Source organism: Liolophura sinensis, chromosome 1 (assembly GCF_032854445.1).
Source record: "Liolophura sinensis isolate JHLJ2023 chromosome 1, CUHK_Ljap_v2, whole genome shotgun sequence".
NCBI classification, from domain to species: Eukaryota; Metazoa; Mollusca; class Polyplacophora; order Chitonida; family Chitonidae; genus Liolophura; species Liolophura sinensis.
The window spans coordinates 954,651-973,471 of record NC_088295.1 but is presented as its reverse complement, the minus strand read 5'-3'; the positions used below and the strand labels follow the sequence as shown (position 1 = coordinate 973,471).

The following is an 18,821-nucleotide window of genomic DNA, read 5'->3' as shown; positions in this document are numbered from 1 at the left end:
CAGGTTCTTAGCGAGTAGAAGATAACTAGATGTACTACACTGCAGTAAGAAAGCCAGAAATAGACTTCCCCACACACCCCATGAATCTATAAGTGTAAGTGAAATATTCTTGTGTATGCAGTGAAATACCAATGACATTAATATATGTTACAAATGACTGCTGGTTGTTATTACTATCGGCAATCAAACACAGCCGATGGACTGCTGCTTATTGTTACAAATAAAATGTTGGAGTTTAGTCTTTCATTCTTCTGTGTGTTTTTGTGTGTAGATGATCAGCGCTCTTTCGAACAGTCTGTATATGGCCAGCTTCCTGGATCAGGCCACGAAGACATACAGTGGGGGTATGAAGAGGAAACTGTCCCTGGCCATTGCTGTCATTGGCCGGCCAGATGTCATCTATCTGGTGAGTGGGGGGCAAATTGTGGAGTGTAATACATGATGGTGTCCTGGTGTGTTAATAAATACTGCCAGACATTACGACTGCAGTTTAGTCGCTAGACAACATCTAGCTGGCCCACAAGGAGCATGAAGAGACTGTACAGTCATGCTGTCATGGGTGTCATATGGCATACTACGTTTAGCTGACCCACATGGAGCATGAAGAGGTTGTATGGCCGTCCTGTCATGGGTGTCATATGGCATACTATGTTTAGCTGGCCCACATGGAGCATGAAGAGGTTGTATGGCCGTCCTGTCATGGGTGTCATATGGCATACTACATTTAGCTGGCCCACATGGAGCATGAAGAGGTTGTATGGCCGTGCTGTCATGGGTGTCATATGGCATACTACGTTTAGCTGGCCCACATGGAGCATGAAGAGGTTGTATGGCCGTGCTGTCATGGATGTCATATGGCATACTACGTTTAGCTGGCCCACACGGAGCATGAAGAGGTTGTATGGCCGTGCTGTCATGGGTGTCATATGGCATACTACGTTTAGCTGGCCCACATGGAGCATGAAGAGGTTGTATGGCCGTGCTGTCATGGGTGTCATATGGCATACTACGTTTAGCTGGCCCACACGGAGCATGAAGAGGTTGTATGGCCGTCCTGTCATGGGTGTCATATGGCATACTACGTTTAGCTGGCCCACATGGAGCATGAAGAGGTTGTATGGCCGTCCTGTCATGGGTGTCATATGGCATACTATGTTTAGCTGGCCCACACGGAGCATGAAGAGGTTGTATGGCCGTGCTGTCATGGGTGTCATATGGCATACTACGTTTAGCTGGCCCACACGGAGCATGAAGAGACTGTACAGTCATGCTGTCATGGGTGTCATATGGCATACTGTGTTTAGCTGGCCCACATAGAGCATGAAGAGGTTGTATGGCCGTCCTGTCATGGGTGTCATATGGCATACTACGTTTAGCTGGCCCACATGGAGCATGAAGAGGTTGTATGGCCGTCCTGTCATGGGTGTCATATGGCATGCTATATTTAGCTGGCCCTCATGGAGCATGAAGAGGTTGTGTGGCCGTCCTGTCATGGGTGTCATATGGCATGCTATGTTTAGCTGGCCCACATGGAGCATGAAGAGGTTGTATGGCCGTCCTGTCATGGGTGTCATATGGCATACTATGTTTAGCTGGCCCACATGGAGCATGAAGAGACCGTACAGCCGTCCTGTCATGGGTGTCATGTGGTAAATGTACCTCAACGATGCATATGTTAATTAGAGGCATCATTTGGAAGGATTCCTATCAGATTAAACTGTTTTTTTTTTCAGTTATGTGTGGTCATTTTAAACTATCAGCATTATTTTATCGTCTATTCAAGTTTTAAGTATCGAGGGAAGGAAGTATAACTATAGTATATGGTTGGTGAGCCATGATAATTCATGAGTTGTTATACCATGTATTCTGCACCTGTTTTATGTTTGTATTGTGGGAATAATTTTATTTGCTAAATATACACTGTAGCAAGTAAAGAGAGTGATATGTCTGGTATTCCTTTTTGATGAGTTTACTGTTTCGATATCCTAACTCTTCTAAGTATATCCTACAGGATGAGCCTACAGCTGGTATGGATCCTGTCAACAAGAGACTGGTGTGGAACCTTATCCTAGACCTGGTGAAAGGCGGCACCTCCATCATTCTCACCTCACACAGGTAAACCTCAGTGATTCTCACCTCACACAGGTAAACCTTAGCCACTCTCGCTTCACACAGGTAAACCTCAGCCACTCTCACTTCACACAAGTAAACCTCCATCATTCTCACCTCACACAGGTAAACCTCAGTGATTCTCACCTCACACAGGTAAACCTTAGCCACTCTCACTTCACACAAGTAAACCTCCATCATTCTCACCTCACACAGGTAAACCTCAGCCACTCTCACTTCACACAGGTAAACCTCCATCATCCTCACTTCACACAGGTAAACCTCAGCCACTCTCACTTCACACAAGTAAACCTCCATCATCCTCACCTCACACAGGTAAACCTCAGCCACTCTCACTTCACACAAGTAAACCTCCATCATTCTCACCTCACACAGGTAAACCTCAGCCACTCTCACTTCACACAGGTAAACCTCCATCATCCTCACTTCACACAGGTAAACCTCAGCCACTCTCACTTCACACAAGTAAACCTCCATCATCCTCACCTCACACAGGTAAACCTCAGCCACTCTCACTTCACACAGGTAAACTTCCATCATCCCCACCTCACACTGGTAAACCTCAGCCACTCTCACTTCACACAGGTAAACCTCCATCATCCTCACCTCACACAGGTAAACCTCAGCCACTCTCACTTCACACAGGTTAACCTCCATCATTCTCACCTCACACAGGTAAATGTCAGTCACTCTAGCTTCACACTAGTAAACCTCCATCATCCTCACCTCACACAGGTAAACCTCAGCCACCCTCACTTCACACAGGTAAACTTCCATCATCCCCACCTCACACTGGTAAACCTCAGCCACTCTCACTTCACACAGGTAAACCTCCATCATCGTCACCTCACACAGGTAAACCTCAGCCACTCTCACTTCACACAGGTTAACCTCCATCATTCTCACCTCACACAGGTAAACGTCAGTCATTCTAGCTTCACACAGGTAAACCTCCATCATCCTCACCTCACACAGGTAAACCTCAGCCACCCTCACTTCACACAGGTAAACTTCCATCATCCCCACCTCACACTGGTAAACCTCAGCCACTCTCACTTCACACAGGTAAACCTCCATCATCGTCACCTCACACAGGTAAACGTCAGTCATTCTCACCTCACATAGGTAAACGTCCAACATCATTCTCATGTCACACAGATAAACTTCCATCATCGTTCTAACTTCACACAGGTAAACCTCCGTCGTCGTTCTCACCTCACACAGGTAAACCTCTGTCATTCTCACCTCACACAGGTAAACCTCAGCCACTCTCACTGCACACAGGTAAACCTCCATCATCCTCACCTCACACAGGTAAACGTCAGTCATTCTCACCTCACACAGGTAAACCTCCATCATCCTCACCTCACACAGGTAAACGTCAGTCATTCTCACCTCACATAGGTAAACGTCCAACATCATTCTCATGTCACATAGGTAAACGTCCAACATCATTCTCATGTCACATAGGTAAACTTCCATCATCGTTCTCACTTCACACAGGTAAACCTCTGTCATTCTCACCTCACATAGGCAAACTTCCAACATCATTCTCATGTCACACAGGTAAACCTCTGTCATTCTCACCTCACATAGGTAAACTTCCAACATCATTCTCATGTCACACAGATAAACCTTCATTATCGTTCTAACTTCACACAGATAAACCTCCGTCGTCGTTCTCACCTCACACAGGTAAACCTCCATCATCCTCACCTCACACAGGTAAATGTCAGTCATTCTCACCTCACATAGGTAAACCTCCAACATCATTCTCATGTCACACAGATAAACCTTCATCATCGTTCTAACTTCACACAGGTAAACCTCTGTCATTCTCACCTCACACAGGTAAACCTCTGTCATTCTCACCTCACACAGGTAAACCTGTCATTCTCACCTCACATGGGTAAACCTCCAACATCATTCTCATGTCACACAGATAAACCTTCATCATCGTTCTCACCTCACACAGTTGAATCTCTGTCACCCTCACCTCACAGGTAACCCTCCATCTCTTATTAAACATCTGTGTCTATACTTGTACATAAGCTGTTTATCCCTTATCTTCCAGCATGGCAGAGTGTGATATTCTCTGTAACAGACTGGCTATCATGGTCAATGGAAGGTTTGTCTGTATGGGAAGCCCACAGCATCTTAAACACAAGTGAGTGCAAAAATGTCTTTAAACTTTTGCCTGTGTTTGATTCAAAAGTAGCAATCTGCATTAGCTGTGGATGTACTTATGTGTAATGTTATCAGGTTCCAGTCTGCATTAGCTGTGGATGTGCTTATGTGTAATGTTATCAGGTTCCAGTCTGCATTAGCTGTGGATGTACTTATGTGTAAAGTTATCAGGTTCCAGTCTGCATTAGCTGTGGATGTGCTTATGTGTAATGTTATCAGGTTCCAGTCTACATTAGCTGTGGATGTGCTTATGTGTAATGTTATCAGGTTCCAGTCTGCATTAGCTGTGGATGTGCTTATGTGTAATGTTATCAGGTTCCAGTCTGCATTAGCTGTGGATGTACTTATGTGTAATGTTATCAGGTTCCAGTCTGCATTAGCTGTGGATGTGCTTATGTGTAATGTTATCAGGTTCCAGTCTGCATTAGCTGTGAATGTGCTTATGTGTAATGTTATCAGGTCCAGTCTGCATTAGCTGTGGATGTGCTTATGTGTAATGTTATCAGGTTCCAGTCTGCATTAGCTGTGGATGTGCTTATGTGTAATGTTATCAGGTCCAGTCTGCATTAGCTGTGGATGTGCTTATGTGTAATGTTATCAGGTTCCAGTCTGCATTAGCTGTGGATGTGCTTATGTGTAATGTTATCAGGTCCAGTCTGCATTAGCTGTGGATGTGCTTATGTGTAATGTTATCAGGTTCCAGTCTGCATTAGCTGTGGATGTGCTTATGTGTAATGTTATCAGGTTCCAGTCTGCATTAGCTGTGGATGTGCTTATGTGTAATGTTATCAGGTTCCAGTCTGCATTAGCTGTGGATGTACTTATGTGTTATGTTATCAGGTTCCAGTCCGCATTAGCTGTGGATGTGCTTATGTGTAATGTTATCAGGTTCCAGTCTGCATTAGCTGTGGATGTGCTTATGTGTTATGTTATCAGGTCCAGTCTGCATTAGCTGTGTATGTGCTTATGTGTAATGTTATCAGGTTCCAGTCTGCATTAACTGTGGATGTGCTTATGTGTAATGTTATCAGGTTCCAGTCTGCATTAGCTGTGGATGTGCTTATGTGTAATGTTATCAGGTTCCAGTCTGCATTAGCTGTGGATGTGCTTATGTGTAATGTTATCAGGTTCCAGTCTGCATTAGCTGTGGATGCGCTTATGTGTTATGTTATCACGTTCCAGTCTGCATTAGCTGTGAGTGTGCTTATGTGTAATGTTATCAGGTTCCAGTCTGCATTAGCTGTGGATGTACTTATGTGTAATGTTATCAGGTTCCAGTCTGCATTAGCTGTGGATGTGCTTATGTGTAATGTTATCAGGTTCCAGTCTGCATTAGCTGTGGATGTGCTTATGTGTAATGTTATCAGGTTCCAGTCTGCATTGGCTGTGGATGTACTTATGTGTGATGTTGATCAAGTTCTAGCCTGTATTAGCTGCACATTGACATATACTACATTATTGCATAATGTTCACAGGTTCAGTGAAGGCTACAGTGTCATCACCAAAGTAAAAGGCCCTCCGTCAAATGCCCATGTCGTGGTACAGTTCATGGTAAACACATTCCCTGGAACCCATCTCAAGGTAAAGTAGGACATACACTGCACATGCACATGTATGCCTTTTGTACAGTAGTCTCTCAGCATAGTACATTTGTTTGTGAAACTCTCAATACGCTAGATTTTTTATCTCTTGAACTGATTACATTCAAACTTGTTTGGAGGTTGGTTTGATGACTCACTTGGCCAGGTGTGATGGCACATAGTGATGGGACTGTGACTCACGGATCAGATGTGATGACAAGTACTCATCAGACTGTGACTCACTGGTCAGATATGATGACACATAATTATCAGACTATTGCTCACTGGTCACATGTGATGACATGTAGTGATTAGATTGTGACTCACTGGTCAGATGTGATGACACATAGTGATGAGACTGTGACTCACTGGTCACATGCGATGACATGTAATAATCAGACTGTGATCCACTGTCAGATGTGATGACATGTAATGATCAGACTGTGACTCACTGGTCAGATGTGATGACACGTAATTATCAGACTATTGCTCACTGGTCAGATGTGATGACACGTAGTGATTAGATTGTGACTCAGTGGTCAGATGTGATGACACGTAGTGATTAGATTGTGACTCACTGGTCAGATGCGATGACACGTAATAATCAGACTTTGATCCACTGTGAGATGTGATGACATGTAATAATCAGACTGTGATCCACTGTCAGATGTGATGACATGTAATGATCAGACTGTGACTCACTGGTCAGATGTGATGACACGTAATTATCAGACTATTGCTCACTGGTCAGATGTGATGACACGTAGTGATTAGATTGTGACTCAGTGGTCAGATGTGATGACACGTAGTGATTAGATTGTGACTCACTGGTCAGATGCGATGACACGTAATAATCAGACTTTGATCCACTGTGAGATGTGATGACATGTAATGATCAGACTGTGACTCACTGGTCAGATGTGATGACACATAATGATCATACAGCAACTTACTTGGTCAGGTGAGATGATTTGTCATGGCTTCATCATGGTTTGTGGAGTGAAGCCCAAAGGACCCCAAACCGTGACACCCAAAGTAAGACAGTGAGAGTGGAGATAGTGAGACAGGTGGCTTTCTGGGACTGTTATCGGTATTAGTTATAGGGGAGTCCTTACTTCAAGGTATAACACACAAAGGTCTTCAGAAAAATGTCACTCTAAAAACTCTTTGAGTAGCCAGGATCAATGAGGTTAAGGACAATCTGTGCGAAATGAGGCCTCTGAACAAGTATGAGAGGATCATCATCCATGTGGGAACAAACAGCTGCTCAGCAGAGCTCGGAACTGAGCAGGTGCTCTGTGGCTATGATTCCCATGTAAACCACATCTATAACTAATCCCCTAATACCAAAATCATTGTGACAAGCTTGCTTCCGAGAATGGACTCGAAATAGACAAATAGAATGATTTCTAATGTCAACAGGGAACTACATAAACTATGTTCTGGCTACAACATACCCTTTGTAGAAAGTGACAAGGAATTTCTCTTCACTGACGGCAGAATAAATTGGTCTCTTCTGGTCGGTGACAGACTCCACTTGAGTCCACATGGAACTCTGTCTCCAAGATATTGCCAAACCAACGTGTGAAAGAAGGGCAGAGGACATATGACACGAATGGCCCCCAGTGTCACAACTGTGGGGAAACCAAACATACCCAAGTGAAACCAGGCATCCCGTAATTTGCCGCGACTGTAACATGCCAGAGCACAAGGTAAATCGCTGTCTCAGATGCTGAAAATCCGGCCAGGATATGCCACAAAAGTCCCAGGGAGATGTGCCTCAAACTAACTGTGTAAAACCTCATTTTGTCATTTTTAAACATTTCTCATCCCTTCAAGAACTCTGTGATTACTGTACAAATGAACTTTTTTTGCGAGTGATCACAGGTCATCAGATTCCAGTGCTACAATCAAAGCCGACAACATTATAAGTGATAAAAACTGTGATAAGACAAAACCACGCGTACAGCTGCATGAATTGGGTGATTTACCTACACATTTTCCCAACTACAAACAATGTAAAACTTGTGATAACTGTGGCCGGAGTACATTGTGTCAAAGTGGGTCTGAAGTTCAAGAAAACTACAGACAATGTGACATATCCAGTACGTCCAGCATTATTGACAGTGCTGTCACTGAAGAGCATACGGTCAATTACTGTGATAGCAGTGACCAGAGAAACCAGGTCAGGCTGGACACGCCTGTGACTGACCTTAGTGTATTTAAACGTATGTGTATATATATGAATACATTAGGAGTTAGCAATGTTTACAGTATATGAATATCTATGATTATGCTGATGGTCTGAAAGTAAATACTGTAAATGCTTCTGGTTCTGATCAGTGTAGCAAGGGTTGGACATGTAATTATTTCAAACTGAACAGCCTCAATTTTCACCATTTTCCAAATGTCCTTGGGCTACTTTCAAAAGGTCTAAAAATATGTCACCTTAACATTCTACATATAAAACCAAAAATTGATGAACTCAGATCAATTCTTTCAACCACATCCAACGAAGCAGACATATTTGCCTGCACAGAAACTTTCCTCAAGAAAAGAGACCAAGAGAAACTTATAAATATTAGCGGCTTCGAACTGGCAAGAAAGGATAGACCGCTTAAACAGGGAGGGGGAATTGCTCTATTTATAAATGAAAATATCAAGTCTAAATATCGCAGAGATCTCGAGTCTGAAAAACTAGAAGTGGTCTGGATTGAAAGTGAAGTTACCCATGCCAAACGTGTACTAATTGTATTTATATACAGATCACCAGGCTCCAGGGTTGCGTGGTTAGAGGATTTTGAACAAATGATGGACACTGCTTCTACAGAATCCAAAGAAATTATTCTATCTGGAGATTTCAACTATGATCTCTTAAGTGTAAAAAATACATGTAAGCTATGGGAACCTTTAGAACATATCAACTTCAGCAGGTTATCACAGAAGCAACCAGAGTAACAAATACGACAAACACATTGATAGATCAGGTTTGTTACAAACCCATAAAAAGTCATAAAAACAAATGTCCCCAAAATAGCAATAAGTGACAACTATCCTGTATGCTTGGTATATAAAAGCAAAAAAACAAAATCTGGTTCGCAAACCAACAAGTTAAATATGGAAATCTAAAAAACTTGAATATAGAATCTTTTTTTATCAGATTTACTTGACAAGCCATGGTCAACTGTACAGTTTGAAGACACTCCAGATAAAAATCTGCCAAAATTGTTGAAAGATGAAGAAACTGTCAATGCTAGAAAGTTATGGGATCAATATCACACCCAAAAAGATTTTGAGAATGCCCCTGAATACACCTGTACAATTATCTGACCACTTTCAACCTACTATGCGAAGGACAGTCAGGGTTCCGAACACAGCACTCCTGCCAAAATGCATTGAGTGAGTGAGTGCATGCTTGGGGTTTAACGTCGTACTCAACAATTTTTCAGTCATATGACGACAAAGGAATCCTTAGGGCGTATATGTGCCTCCTTGTCGCAGGACGGATTTCCACCGCTCTTTTATCTAGTCCTGCTTCACTGAGGCAACTCACCGAAGGCAAGTAAGCCGCCCCGCCCTAGCCATTATACTGATACGGGTCAACCAGTCGTTGCACTATCCCTTCATGCTGAACGCCAAGCGAGGAAGTTACAGCTTCCTCTTTTAAAGTCTTGGGTGTGACTCGACCCAGGATTGATCCTGAATCTACTGCTCCCCAAAGCGGACGCTCTACCAACTGTGCTATCCAAGCGGGTAAAATGCATTGACAAAAATGGTGGAATCATGCCTAGCTTCAGTTGACCAAGTACATTTTGTAGCTTGTGCCAAGCTTGATTTTCAAAAAGCCTTTGATACAATTAATCAAGATATCATTTTACAAAAACATAAACTTTACAAACTTGAGAATACTGCTCTAAAACTCATGAAATCATACCTTCTTGACCACAAACAGTTTGTTTGCCTAGATGGTCACATGTCCGATCCTCTGCCTGTGGAATCTAGTGTGCCCCAGGGGTCCATTCTAGGTACCCTGTTATTTATAATTTATGTAAATGACCTGTTGTTATGCCCAACCATGAGTACAATTGACTTGTATGCTGATGACAGCACTGTATATAACCATGGCACAAATCTAACAGAATTAGAAGCTGCTATGAATCAGGACATGGAACAAATCGAGAGGCGGCATGACTACAATGAAATGTTTGTTAATACTGACAAGTCAACAATTCTAATTTTAGGCACTGAACATGAATTACATAAACCAGACACTCGTATTAACATTAGAGCAAGCAACTCAAATCTTAAATGCGTACAATTTGACAAAATTCTTGGTCTTCATATTAATCAAAGCCTTAACTGGAATTCCCATGTTGATTTTGTCTGTGAAAAGATCACAATCAAACTTGGTGTATTATACAGGAACTAACACATATTGAAAAAAAAAATGCAAAAATTCTGTAATACAACTCCTTCATTCTGCCACATATGAACTGCTGTTGCATGATCTGGGGATATACCAGCAAGTATCAGATAGAAAGATTCTCAAAGCTTCAAAAGAGAGCAGCTAGACTAATATTAAATGGCCCTTATTTAACACCAACCTCCAACCTTTTCAAGCAACTCAGCTGGCTCTGTATCCGAGACAAAACTTCCCAGCAAACAGGAGCCTACATGTATAAGATAGTGCCCAACATACCTGTGCCCAGTGCCCAACATACCTGAATACACTATTTAAACCTGCCAACTCAGCAACTACAAAACATCTCCGATCAACCACAAATGGTAGTCTCCAAGTGCCATTCCCCTCCTCAAAGTACGTCAAACAAAGCCTTTCATACAGTGGTCCAAAACTGTGGAATTCATTACAAAGGGACTTAAAGAGTCAAAATCTCCAAAAGCCTTCTGTAAAAAGTTTCATTTGACCATTTTTGAAAAACAAAATGAAAATGCTTAAAAACCCATTTTCAGTATATACACAGTTAATATCCTGATTGTAATCTGTGCTTTGCTGATTGTGTTCTTTTTGCATTGCTTTGTATAGCAAAATTACTGAATCTATGGCTACTGTTGATACCGTTATGTGTGCAAACTATTTGTCTGGTCACTGTTAATATTTACTTGTAAATGTCGTGTTTGTTTTGTCAACCTGTCAGAGGGCATCGGGGAAGAACAGTTTTTGTAACCGAAGTAAACGTTCATCTCCCTGGTCAGGTGTGATGACACGTAATTGTCAGACTGACTCACGTCAGGTGTGATGACACATAATGATTAGACTGTGACTCACTGGTCAGATGCGATGACACACAGTGATCAGATTGTGACTCAGTGGGAAGGGGTGATGACTGTGACCCACCGGTCGGGAGTGATGACATGTAATAATTAGACTGTGACTCCCTGGTCAGATGTGATGATGTGTAGTGGTTAGACTGGGACTCACTGGTCAGATGTGATGATGTGTAATGGTTAGACTGTGACCCACAGGTCGGGTGTGATGATGTGTAATGATTAGACTGTGACCCACAGGCCGGGTGTGATGACACATAGTGATGAGATGGTGACTCAGTGGGAAGGGGTGATGACGTGTAATGGTTAGACTGTGACCCACAGGTCGGGTGTGATGACGTGTAATGATTAGAATGTGACTCCCTGGTCAGATGTGATGACACATAGTGATCAGATGGTGACTCAGTGGGAAGGGGTGATGATGTGTAATGATTAGACTGTGACTCCCTTGTCAGATGTGATGACACATAGTGATCAGATGGTGACTCAGTGGGAAGGGGTGATGATGTGTAATGATTAGACTGTGACCCACCGGCCGGGTGTGATGACGTGTAATGATTAGACTGACTCCCTGGTCAGATGTGATGACACATTGTGATCAGATGGTGACTCAGTGGGAAGGGGTGATGACGTGGAATGATTAGACTGTGACCCACAGGTCGGGTGTGATGACGTGTAATGATTAGACTGTGACTCCCTGGTCAGATGTGATGACGTGTAATGATTAAACTGTGACTCACTGGTCAGATGTGATGATGTGTAATGGTTAGACTGTGACCCACAGGTCGGGTGTGATGATGTGTAATGATTAGACTGTGACCCACAGGCCGGGTGTGATGACACATAGTGATGAGATGGGGACTCAGTGTGAAGGGGTGATGACGTGTAATGGTTAGACTGTGACCCACAGGTCGGGTGTGATGACGTGTAATGATTAGAATGTGACTCCCTGGTCAGATGTGATGACACATAGTGATCAGATGGTGACTCAGTGGGAAGGGGTGATGATGTGTAATGATTAGACTGTGACTCCCTTGTCAGATGTGATGACACATAGTGATCAGATGGTGACTCAGTGGGAAGGGGTGATGATGTGTAATGATTAGACTGTGACCCACCGGTCGGGTGTGATGACGTGTAATGATTAGACTGACTCCCTGGTCAGATGTGATGACACATAGTGATCAGATGGTGACTCAGTGGGAAGGGGTGATGACGTGTAACGGTTAGACTGTGACCCACAGGTCGGGTGTGATGATGTGTAATGATTAGACTGACTCCCTGGTCAGATGTGATGACACATAGTGATCAGATGGTGACTCAGTGGGAAGGGGTGATGACGTGTAATGATTAGACTGTGACCCACAGGTCGGGTGTGATGACGTGTAATGATTAGACTGACTCCCTGGTCAGATGTGATGACACATAGTGATCAGATGGTGACTCAGTGGGAAGGGGTGATGACGTGTAATGGTTAGACTGTGACCCACCGGTCGGGTGTGATGACGTGTAATGATTAGACTGTGACTCCCTGGTCAGATGTGATGACACATAGTGATCAGATGGTGACTCAGTGGGACGGGGTGATGACGTGTAATGATTAGACTGTGACCCACAGGTCGGGTGTGGTGACGTGTAATGATTAGACTGTGACTGCCTGGTCAGATGTGAGATGGTGACTCAGTGGGAAGGGGTGATGACGTATAATGATTAGACTGTGAACCACCGGTCGGGTGTGATGACGTGTAATGATTAGACTGTGACTCCCTGGTCAGATGTGATGACACATAGTGATCAGATGGTGACTCAGTGGGAAGGGGTGATGACGTGTAATGATTAGACTGTGACCCACAGCTCGGGTTTGATGACGTGTAATGATTAGACTGAGACTCCCTGGTCAGATGTGATGACACATAGTGATCAGATGGTGACTCAGTGGGAAGGGGTGATGACGTGTAATGATTAGACTGTGACTCCCTGGTCAGATGTGATGACACATAGTGATCAGATGGTGCCTCAGTGGGAAGGGGTGATGATATGTAATGGTGAGAATGAGTGTACATACATGTATACTGTTGTTTTTCTCAGGACCAGCACAATGGCACGCTGGAGTTTGCCATTCCTCTGGAAAGTGCTCACCTTCCTAACATCTTTGGCCACTTGGAGAGACAGAAGCACAACCTTGCCATTGAGGATTACTCTGTACAGCAGACGACACTGGATGCGGTAAGTGGCTTCGCATCACCTATTCTCTGTTAAGGCAGAGCTCATATCCATGACTTCAGCTTACCTTTATGGATTGTTTTCTACTGTGACTTTGGAGTGCAGTTGTGTGGGTGTCCTTGCCGAGTGGTGTTAGTGTGACCATCTCTCAGTCAGTACAGTCCAGTAGACATTAGCATGGAGTTGAACACTAAAATGTATCATACGTTCTGCTAATAATACATGTAGTTATATCACAGTTACTCTGTACCCTGTCTTCAGTGCCAGTTACTCTGTACATCTTGTCCTCAGTGCCAGTTACTCGGTACCCTGTCCTCAGTGCCAGTCACTCGGTACTCTGTTCTCAGTGCCAGTTACTCTGTACCCTGTCCTCTGTGCCAGTTACTCGGCACCCTGTCCTCAGTGCCAGTTTAGTTACCCAGTATCCTGTCCTCAGTGCCAGTTACTCGGTACCCTGTCCTCAGTGCCAGTTACTCGGTACCCTGTCCTCAGTGCCAGTTACCCTGTACCCTCTCCTCAGTGCTAGTAACTCAGCACCCTGTCCTCAGTGCCAGTTACTCGGTACCCTGTCCTCAGTGCCAGTTACTCTGTACCCTGTCCTCAGTGCCAGTTTCCCTGTACCCTCTCCTCAGTGCCAGTTACCCGGTACCTTGTCCTCAGTGCCAGTTACTCGGTACTCTGTCCTCAGTGCCAGTTACTCTGTACCCTGTCCAGTTACTCTGTACACCAGTCTGTACCCTGTCCAGTTACTCTGTACACCCTCTCCTCAGTGCCAGTTACCCTGTACCCTGTCCTCAGTGCCAGTTGCTCTGTACCCTGTCCAGTTACTCTGTACACCCTGTCCTCAGTGCCAGTTACCCTGTACCCTTTCCTCAGTGCCAGTTACCCTGTACCCTCTCTTCAGTGCCAGTTACCCTGTACCTTCTCCTCACTGCCAGTTACTCGGCACCCTGTCCTCAGTGCCAGTTACTCAGCACCCTGTCCTCAGTGCCAGTTACTCAGCACCCTGTCCTCAGTGCCAGTTACTATGTACCCTCTCCTCAGTGCCAGTTACTCTGTACCCTGTCCTCAGTGCCAGTTACTCTGTACCCTGTCCTCAGTGCCAGTTACTCTGTACCCTGTCCTCAGTGCCAGTTACCCAGTATCCTGTCCTCAGTGCCAGTTACTCGGTACCCTGTCCTCAGTGCCAGTTACTCTGTACCCTGTCCTCAGTGCCAGTTACCCTGTACCCTCTCCTCAGTGCTAGTTACTCAGCACCCTGTCCTCAGTGCCAGTTACTCTGTACCCTGTCCTCAGTGCCAGTTACTCTGTACCCTGTGCTCAGTGCCAGTTACTCGGTACTCTGTCCTCAGTGCCAGTTACTCTGTACACCAGTCTGTACCCTGTCCAGTTACTCTGTACACCCTCTCCTCAGTGCCAGTTACTCTGTACCCTGTCCTCAGTGCCAGTTGCTCTGTACCCTGTCCAGTTACTCTGTACACTCTGTCCTCAGTGCCAGTTACCCTGTACCCTTTCCTCAGTGCCAGTTACCCTGTACCTTCTCCTCAGTGCCAGTTACTCTGTACACCCTGTCCTCAGTGCCAGTTACTCTGTACCCTGTCAGTGCCAGTTACTCTGTACCCTGTCCAGTTACTCTGTACACTCTGTCCTCAGTGCCAGTTACCCTGTACCCTCTCCTCAGTGGCAGTTACCCTGTACCCTCTCCTCAGTGCCAGTTACTCTGTACATCCTGTCCTCAGTGCCAGTTTCCCTGTACCCTGTCCTCATTGCCAGTTACTCTGTACCCTGTCCTCAGTGCCAGTTACTTGGTACCCTGTTCTCAGTGCCTGTTACCCGGTACCCTGTCCTCAGTGCCAGTTACTCGGTACCCTGTCCTCTGTGCCATTTAATCAGTACTCTGTCCTCAGTGCCAGTTACTCGGTACCTTGTCCTCAGTGCCAGTTACTCCGTACCCTGTCCTCAGTGGCAGTTACTCTGTACGCCCTCTCCTCAGTGCCAGTTACTCTGTACATCCTGTCCTCAGTGCCAGTTTCCCTGTACCCTCTCCTCAGTGCCAGTTACTCTGTACCCTCTCCTCAGTGTCAGTTACTCGGCACCCTGTCCTCAGTGCCAGTTACTTGGCACCCTGTCCTCAGTGCCAGTTACTCTGTACCCTCTCCTCAGTGCCAGTTACTCTGTACCTTGTCCCCAGTGCCAGTTACCCGGTACCCTGTCCTCAGTGCCATTTACTCTGTACCCTGTCCTCTGTGCCAGTTAATCAGTACCCTGTCCTCAGTGCTAGTTACTCCGTACCGTGTCCTCATTGCTAGTTACTCCGTACCCTGTCCTCAGTGCCAGTTATTCTGAACTCTGTCTACTATTTGCAATACTAGTAGGCCGGAGTTAGTCTGTACTGTCCTCTATTTGCAGTACCAGTAGATCTGAGGTAATCTATACTGCTTTCTTTTTGCAGTACCTGTAGGTCTGAGGTAGTCTGTACTGTGCTCTATTTGCAGTACCAGTAGATCTGATTTAGTCTGTACTTTCCCTATGTGCAATACAAGTAGATCTGATTTAGTCTGTACTGTCTTGTATTTGCAGTACCAATAGATCTGAGTTAGTCTGTACTGTCCTCTGTGCAGTACCAGTATATCTGAGTTAGGCAGTGCTGTCCTCTATTTGCAATACCAGTAGATCTGAGTTAGTCTGTGCTGCCCTCTATTTGCAGTACCAGTAGATCAGAGTTAGTCTGTACTGTCCTCTATATGCAGTACAAGTAGATCTGAGTTAGTCTGTACTGTCCTGTATTTGCAGTACGAATAGATCTGATTTAGTCTGTGCTGCCCTCTATTTGCAGTACGAATAGATCTGATTTAGTCTGTGCTGCCCTCTTTTTGCAGTACCAGTGGATCTGAGTTAGTCTGTGCTGCCCTCTATTTGCAGTACCAGTGGATCTGAGTTTGCCTGTACTGTCCGCTATGTGCAGTACAAGTAGATCTGAGGTAGTCTGTACTGTCCTGTATTTGCAGTACGTGTAGTTAGTCTCTGCTGCCATCTGTTTGCAGTACTAGTACATGTAGATCCGAGTTATTGTGTACCATCTTTAATTTGCAGTACCATTAGCTTGAATTTATTTTGTAATCTGTCCTTAGTGCCAGTACAAGTATATCTGAGTTATTCTGTCCTCTGCAATACCAGCAGTATTCTGTCATGGATGTGTTATGATCCTTGTTTTCCTTTTTCAGGTTTTCCTTCAATTTGCCAAGAATCAGACAGATGGTATAACTGAGTCGCCTGATGGCAGTGTGACAGAGACAGATTTCGCGGTGTCCACATCTAAGCTACAGGCACACCTGGCACTCTCTGGGCCATTTGTTAATGAGTCCCATGCCTTCATGAATCCACAAATGATGGGCATGGCTGAGCTCCAGCCTGACCAAGGTTATCTCTCCAAAAATAGTCAGTCCAGTGTGTCAAGACATAGTAGTATGAGGTCAGAGAAAGGCAAGATCAACCCCCTGTATCCAATGTTGGAGGTCGGTGACGAAGTGACACACCTGTAGGTCAGACTCCACCAGAGGTCACTAGTGAAGTGACACACCTATAGTTCAGATTCTACCAGAGGTCACTGGTGAAGTGACACACCTTTAGTTCAGACTCCACCAGAGGTCACTGGTAAAGTGACGCACCTAGAGCTCTGGTTCTCCCTTTTTTGTGAAATTCTATGTGTTTATCAAGAGCTTTTTCTTATGAGTACTTATGCACCAAGACAAAGTTATGAAGCTTGTATGAAATCAAGTAGATACAGTAAGTACATGTATGCATCAATTTGAGCACATGTGTACACGAAATCATTTCTGTAAAGAAACATTTAAAATTTTATATTCCTGGCCATATTTTTGGTGAAAAATCTTTACTGGAACCTGAAAATGTTTTTCAGAAAATCATTTTACACAAAATTTTGTGTGAATGTTTAACTTTTAAATTGATATACATGCATAAAATGTTTATTGAATGTCTTTAATAGAAATTGCTAAACATTTTAACAGAATTTATATTTTCTTACACATTCTATTTTTGTATACGTATATATTTTATTCCATTCAATGTTTTGCTAAAAATGGTAAAAAAGAACAGATTTTGGATGAATGTTATGATATTGTACAACAGTCATGTGTCTGTTAGCCTGTTTGCCAGATCCCCAGTTATCTGTGTAGCAGAGGCTGCTACAGGGGATAGTTGTTCAAGCATGATTTGCACAAGGTTGTACCTCATTCAGCTCATGGTTTATTCCAATGGGTAAGTCTTACAGGCCAAGCCTGTATGTGCAGGATAATTATGGCCTCGTGATTCAATGACTAAGCGGCCGTGTAGATGACATTGGCATTGGCCAAGTAGGTGTTTGTTGGGGATATTTGTGTTTGGTGCTATCCTGTATCTTCTTTTCATCAAATGATTACCTGTGTTTGTCACTTGTCTCATTTTTAATTGATACATGCTCAATTTAAAACACCATGACTGCACCATCCCATTGTACGCGAGTTATTAGATAAAATATTGGTAAAATGATTTACATGTATGCACCAGATGTCTGTTTTGGCTGATCTGGATTTTACTGTTGGCTCTTTGACTTAGAAGTTGATCTCACCCAACTAGCATATTTCCTGTCCACTTGAACAAAGGTTTTATCCGGTGTGTTTAAAATGCTGAAAAAATTTTTAAAAACCAAAAAAAAAAGAAGTGCAGTTGCTGACAGTTTTATAACACTGTGACAACTTTTTTCAAAATGTTATCCAAAGCCTCTTGTTTTAGAGCCAGGAGAAAACAGCTGAAGTGTATACAATGGTAGAATGGTTTTAATGATAGTTTCTCACTTGTACCTCTCAGAAAGAGATGGAATCTTTCAATTTGTCTTGTTCACATGAAGCGCAGGAATGGTGTGAGAGTGGAAAATACAAAGAGAAATATGCAAATAACAATGCAAAACCTAGCAAATATTTGGTATGAATAATAAATTAATATACATGTTCACTTTAATCAGATATGTTTTTTTGTGATATTCAAACTGTAATAGTTTTTATTCATATCTTTTTTTGTTTGTCCTTGTATCCTGTGAGCATTGTCTTTATAATTCTGGCATTGGTTATTAAACTTTTTGCAATGCCAACATCCAGATAACACTGATAGAACTTTTGTTTGGAGTGTCTATGCTGTAGAAATAGGTAATTTTGGAACAAAAATATACCCACATGATAAGTCTATTCTAGTATATTTGTTTGCGACAAACATTGTCTGTCAAAATAAAATGATTCCCTTGTAAGATATTTTGGGTTGACATTATTCCCACTGATTGCATTCACTTAATTGCTGTTTTACACGTTACTCAGCCAGGTATATGGGTAGAGGAATCTGGCCCGAGTCTCGGGTAACCACCAC

The 18,821-nt window shown here is 43.7% G+C and overlaps 1 protein-coding gene across 1 annotated transcript in view; it reads left to right on the top strand.

The window, feature by feature from the left end:
• The window catches only part of LOC135461452 (uncharacterized), a 276,606-nt gene extending 257,901 nt beyond the window's left edge, over positions 1–18,705 (top strand). The window contains exons 122-127 of the mRNA XM_064738560.1: positions 272–406; positions 2,012–2,115; positions 4,205–4,297; positions 5,793–5,898; positions 13,272–13,409; positions 16,631–18,705. Of these exons, the coding sequence (XP_064594630.1) occupies positions 272–406; positions 2,012–2,115; positions 4,205–4,297; positions 5,793–5,898; positions 13,272–13,409; positions 16,631–16,948 (894 nt within the window). The 3' untranslated portion in view covers positions 16,949–18,705. The remainder of the gene's footprint in view (positions 1–271; positions 407–2,011; positions 2,116–4,204; positions 4,298–5,792; positions 5,899–13,271; positions 13,410–16,630) is intronic.
• The last annotated feature ends 116 nt before the right edge of the window (positions 18,706–18,821 follow it).